The following is a 6,088-nucleotide window of genomic DNA, read 5'->3' as shown; positions in this document are numbered from 1 at the left end:
TGTAGATGTGTTTATTAAAGCCAGATGTAGTTGCTCATGTGTCATTTTAATTCTACTTAACAATTTAAAAGTTAAATTGTGGAATTATATGACATCTTAATAGTACACAGAACACACATTATAGTAGACACAACATATCTTAGAATATTTATGAATGTTCTAATGACTGACATACAAATTTCTTTTTCAATACTTATGAGACTATAAACATCATGGACTGTCTGAAGGATTAATACTGAATCAGACATTCTAGGAATATAAGATATTTGTCTTATGTGACTCTTTATAAAAGAATTAACTTTTTATGTGTACTTGAAGCATTATTTATCAACTTATGTTATTATGTTTTTTATAAAGATCTATTTTCCCCTCTTGCACTTCTCCTGAGAATAGGAACAGTAGTGGGAAATTATACTAAAAAGAGAGTTTTATGGTAGCGTGTGATAACTCAGTGTAAAGCTTTTATTTGACCATGTTAGAATACATTTCACAGTATTAACTTATTTTGTTTTTTTAAGTTTTTACTTGTTAGAAATTTCCTATGTGTTAATCCTTAAGTCATTCATTTTGTGGTTACTGGGAATACAAAAATCTTCTGTAGACATTGTGTCATTTTTACGGCATTTTATTTTAAAATTTTGAAATGCAATGTCAAATTTTTGTTATTCTAAAATATTACACACTTGAACAATCCATTGGGATAAAGTATTAGAAAGATGGGCACAGATGGACTTTAACAATACTGAGAAGCTGTATTTCAAATGACTGACATGCCTTCCTGAAGTTTGCACAGGCAAAGAAACATGCCGAAAAGGCAAAGGACTTTCACATGGGAAAAACTCTCAGATGATATTTTTTTAAATGTGTACATTCTTTAAACTTCTGAAAACAGACTTTTCTAGAACGGAAAAGGAACAACTTTTAAATTTGGTGTTCTATTTTGTGTTGTTTTGTTTTATTTTCTGTAGACTTCATAGAAAAAGAAAAAAATGAAAAACCAGTCTGTGGAGATAGTGTTCATTCTGCTGGGACTGACAGAGGACCCTCAGCTACAGATTCTGATTTTCCTGTTTATGTTCTTCAACTACACCCTGAGCCTGATGGGGAACTTAGTGATCATCCTCCTCACACTTCTGGATCTTCGCCTCAAGACTCCAATGTACTTCTTCCTCCGGAACTTCTCCTTCTTAGAAATTGCATTCACGTCTGCCTGCATTCCACGGTTCTTGATGAGCATTGTCACTGGAGACAAAACAATTTCCTATAATGCTTGTGTAGCTCAATTATTCTTCTTCTTCCTATTACTAATCACTGAGTTCTACCTCCTGGCTGCCATGTCCTATGACCGCTATGTGGCCATCTGCAGACCACTGCACTACCCCATCATCATGAGCAGCAGAGTGTGCCACCTGCTGGTCACCAGCTCCTGGGTGACTGGGTTCTTATCTATCTTTCCCCCTTTGATGTTGGGACTCAAACTGGAATTCTGTGCTTCCAAAACTGTTGATCACTTCCTATGTGACACTTCTCCTGTCCTCCAGCTGTCTTGCACAGACACACGTTTCATAGAATGGATGGCTTTTGTCTTAGCCGTAATGACACTTGTCATCACCTTGATCTTAGTGATCCTCTCCTACACACTGATCATCAAAACCATCCTAAAGTTCCCTTCAGCCCAACAACGGAGAAAGGCCTTTTCCACCTGCTCCTCGCACATGGTTGTTGTGTCCATCACTTATGGAAGTTGTATCTTCATGTACATGAAAACATCAGCCAGGGAGAGGGTGGCTTTAAACAAAGGCGTGGCTGTGCTCAACACCTCTGTGGCCCCTTTGCTAAACCCTTTCATTTACACCCTAAGGAACCAGCAGGTGAAGGACGCTTTCAAACATGTGATTCACAGACTGTGCGCTTCTAGAAATGGTGAATTAAGATTTAGGCAAACATAGCATGTTGTCATGACATGACTGAAAACAATGAAAACTATCATTAAATAATACATGGTGGCCTATGACATTTCTCTCCTTTACTACTTAAATCATAGTAAGTTTTCTATTTGCTCCATGTCATTCACCCAGAATAGATCTTCTGAATTACTGGGAGGAAACTGTGTCTTCAGTCCATAATGTGCAATTCTATCTTTGCTCCGAGATGTCTCTTCTTATAAATGAAAGGTTTATTTACTAAGTGTATTGTACAAGTAAATTCTGTAAAATGTAGTGAATTAATTCTATATGTATATTAATCACTAAGCATTTTATTTTAATATTTTGCCCTGCTGAAAATAGAGATAAGGGCAGAGCGTGGATTTAATCTATAATATAATGGACATTGTCGTGGAAAATAACTGGGAAATCTGAGTTGATCTAAACATTAGCTTTGTCTTGTAGAAGGACGCATGCCCATGATGACCCTTGTGAGATGAATAAAGAAAATAAAGATGGAAGGGCACTGTCATGGGACATATGAAGCATGGAACGGAATAAGATGTTTCCCTAGATTCGTAATCATTAGGAATTAGTTGTCAGCATAATAAGACCATTTTGCCAATAGTATAAATGTAAAAAGAATATAGTTTGGCTGGCAATTAAGGATCTTTATTCTAGAGCCAAAATTTTTGTGACCATGGCCTAGAAACAGATTTACCCTACCTTCAGTTCCCTGTTCCTATTGGGAACAGTCCTATAATGTTTTATTCTTTTAGTAACAGAACAAAGGAATATATAAATCAAATGTAGTTATTAAATGCATCAGTGGAAGCATCAGGAGGGTGGATCCATGAAAGGTGAGGCATCTTCTCCGTGGGTTTCAGCTATTACCTGACGAGAGTCTGTGCTTTTGGTTACAGAAGCTACTGATCTAGTAAGTTAACTGGTTCCAAAAGCCTTTTTTTTCTGTTGTTCCTACATTTTTAGCTATTCTATCCTTTTATTAAATATAGACATTTTTCTCACAGAATAAGTTTTTATTACAGTCTCCCCCGCCCCACCCCGTGCCACCCAGTTCCTAGCCATCTCTCCTGCCAGGCTGATCCACCCCCTTTCTGTCTCTCATTAGAAAACAAACAGGCTTCCAAGGATAATATTGAACTATAAGATAAAACAAAAACTAACACATCAGAATAGACCAAAACAACAACAAAAACACAGAAGGGAAAGAGCCCAAGAAAACCAATACAAGAAATAGATATAGGTGCAGAGACCTGGTTATTCAAACACTGAGGAATTTCATAAGAATACTAAGTTGGATGACATATCTATGTAAAAACATTTTATCTAGTGGTCTCAGGATTTACTTTTGACAGAGAGGTGGTCAAGGAATAAATAGCTGTTCGTGGGGCTAAGCTATACGGGACAAGGTTGTTTTCCTCTGTCTCTGCAGTGTTCCCACCTTCTCGCGTCACTGAAGTTCCAGTCAGTCTGTCATTCTCAGACAAACAGCCTGATTCCAGGAAATCTCGTTGACAGTAACATAATTTGGCTTCCGGCTTTGATGCTAATTACTCTTATCTCTTCATAGTTATGAATCTCAGAGATGAAAGTGACTTGTGAAAAGAGAACCCACAATATTTTCATACCTCTCAGTAAAGAAGTTTTTTATTTGTAAATTGGGCTTTTCTAGGCAATTAGGCTTCAGTCAATTTTTACCAAATTAATGATGTATCTGACATATCAAATAGCACACAATTATTTATCCAAATGCACCGCGCAAACATTCATGCAAAAGGGAACTACAAGAAACACAATAGTGATTATTTTCCTTAATCTTTTTCTTTCATCATTATAATTTTTAAATTACATACACTAAAGTAGTATCTTTCCTTTCGGCATTTTTATACATATGTGTAATTATAGTTTTTTTTCCTAACTAACCTCTCCACTGCTCACCCATGCCCTTCCCCACCCTCCCTCATCTCCACAAGTGGTCAGGACCCTGTCTTAGTTAGGGTTTCTACTGCCTTGACAAAAAACACCGTTACCACAAAGTACATGTGGGAGTGGTTTTTCACTTACACTTGCACAGCTTCATTCATCATTGAAGGAAATTAGGACAGGAACTCAAAAAGGGCAGGAACCTGGAAGCAGGAGCCGATGCAGAAGCCATGGAGGGGCGCTGCTTACTGGCTTGTTTGATATGGTTTGCTCAGCCTGATTTCTTATAGAACCCAGACCACCAGCTCAGGCATGGCAACACCCACCATGGGCTGAGCCGTCCACCATTGATCCCTAATTGAGAAAATGCCTTCCAGCTGGGTCTCCTGGAGGCTGTTCCTCAACTGGGGCTTCTTCCTTTCTGATGACTCTAGCTTAATTAAGTTGACACACACGCCAGCCAGAACAACTGACCCCTTGTCAGGTTAGTACACAAGCACATCACTATTAAGCCACCACACTTATTTCCTTATTCACTGACATGTAAAACCAGACAGTGTGTCCCCCTTTTACCTTCAAGGCTCGTGTTCTCCATTACCCACTTTTCCCACCTCCCTTAAAGCCTCTCTCTACATCTTCTCTCTGGTCACTGCCCTGATAACTCCCATGTCCTTTTGTAATTTAAGTATCCACAGTTGATCTTTCAGTCACTATAGATAATCTTGTCCCCTATGAAAATTTAAATGAAAGAAAATCTCAATTTGGGGGTTACATCTTGACTGAGTTCACATAAAAAAAAACTGAGGCCTCCCATGCTATACTTGATTTCCTGTGCTGATGTGATGTGGCAGCCTCTGTGTTACACATTTTTCTCTGATGGATCTCATTCTCTTTTGACACTGTGTTGGTATTTTTCTTCTTTCATAAGCACACAATAATGAATTATTACTTCAATCAGTGTGAAAAAGAGGTATAATGCAGTGACAACTCTTCAAACTTTTTATCTTTCCAGAATGTACCATTGTATGTGTGTGGTTTGACTGTAGGCCAAACAGGGATCCACCAAATTCTCCTCCAATATTTTCCAAAAAATATAACCTTTAGAAGGCACTCAGAGGAAGGATAGCAAGTTACCAAGAAGAGACTAGATACCCTAAGAGCATATATAGGGGGAAGAGGTCTCCCTAAGTCACAGACATAGGGGAGGGGAGAATGGGGGAAGCAGGAGGGAGGGAGGAATAGGAGGATACAAGGGAAGGGCTAACAATTGAGATGTAATATGAATAAACTAATTTTTAAAAAGTGCTGTAAGTCATAAAAAAAATCCTTTAGAAGGAAACAGAACTCATGGGAGTCAGGGGGACACTATAGGAGGTCACAGCAGGCAGGGAAACCAACTGTGAAGAGGTGAGAATGAAAACTCAATACAGATTGAACTTAAGAGCCTAAGAAGGGGTCTTGCCTAGTCTCAGATAGCATAGAGGTCATTTGGGTGTCTCCAACCCTGTGCAGCTTGGGGGAGCCCAACACAGAAACAGGCTACTTATTAATCACTTCCAATTCCAAGCTTTCTGGATAGAACAGCAGGTTTTACATTTTTCCCATCATAAAGACAATCCTATATTGCTTAAGGTTTCTGGTTTCTCTGGAGTTCTGTGGGAGCAAAGCCCTTCATGCTGCGCTCCCTGCATGGGAGGAAACTTTCTCAGTCTGTTGTTGCCTGTAAGAGCCCTTGGCAGCTTGAACTGGAGAGTAAGACAGTGAGGAGTGAGAACACAATGCTCACCCCCCTTCTGAAGAGCTGATGGGGGTGAAGTCTGAAAACTGCTGACAATGTTTAGGATGTGGGCTAGCACCTTGCTGGGAAGTGCATGTGATATTAGTGGGACATGGCTGCGATTTTCAGTAATGTCTGACTGTTTGATAATAATATTAGAACAAATGTAGATGGTTCTCAAACCATGATCACCCACTATGGGTGTCATATTAGCTCATCACCGTGGGGGAAAAAAGAGTCTCCTCTCTACCTCCCAATATCAAATTATACACAAAAAACCATCCTTCTGAAAAGTCTACAATAGAGACACTAAGGAAAATAGACGCTAGGAAACAGCTTCCCAGCTCCTCTTCCTCCCCCATTAAGACGGTCATGAGTGACACTGATGTGTTAGCATGCAATTAAATGCAGAGTCTGTGACAATGCCCAAAGCCGTAGT

The 6,088-nt window shown here is 39.1% G+C and overlaps 1 protein-coding gene across 1 annotated transcript; it reads left to right on the top strand.

Annotated features, from left to right (window-relative positions):
- Positions 1 to 964: 964 nt before the first annotated feature.
- Positions 965 to 1,949, top strand: LOC311584231 (olfactory receptor 6C6-like; the record flags this gene model as incomplete). Its single annotated transcript, XM_084758332.1, has 1 exon — positions 965 to 1,949. Exon 1 carries the CDS (start codon positions 990 to 992, stop codon positions 1,947 to 1,949), a length of 960 nt encoding a protein of 319 aa, XP_084614458.1. The 5' UTR covers positions 965 to 989.
- Between the last annotated feature and the right edge of the window lie 4,139 nt (positions 1,950 to 6,088).

This window comes from Acomys minous, assembly GCF_964271855.1.
Source record: "Acomys minous genome assembly, chromosome: 15".
NCBI classification, from domain to species: Eukaryota; Metazoa; Chordata; class Mammalia; order Rodentia; family Muridae; genus Acomys; species Acomys minous.
The sequence above is the reverse complement of the archived record's forward strand: the minus strand, read 5'-3'. Positions and strand labels throughout refer to the sequence as shown.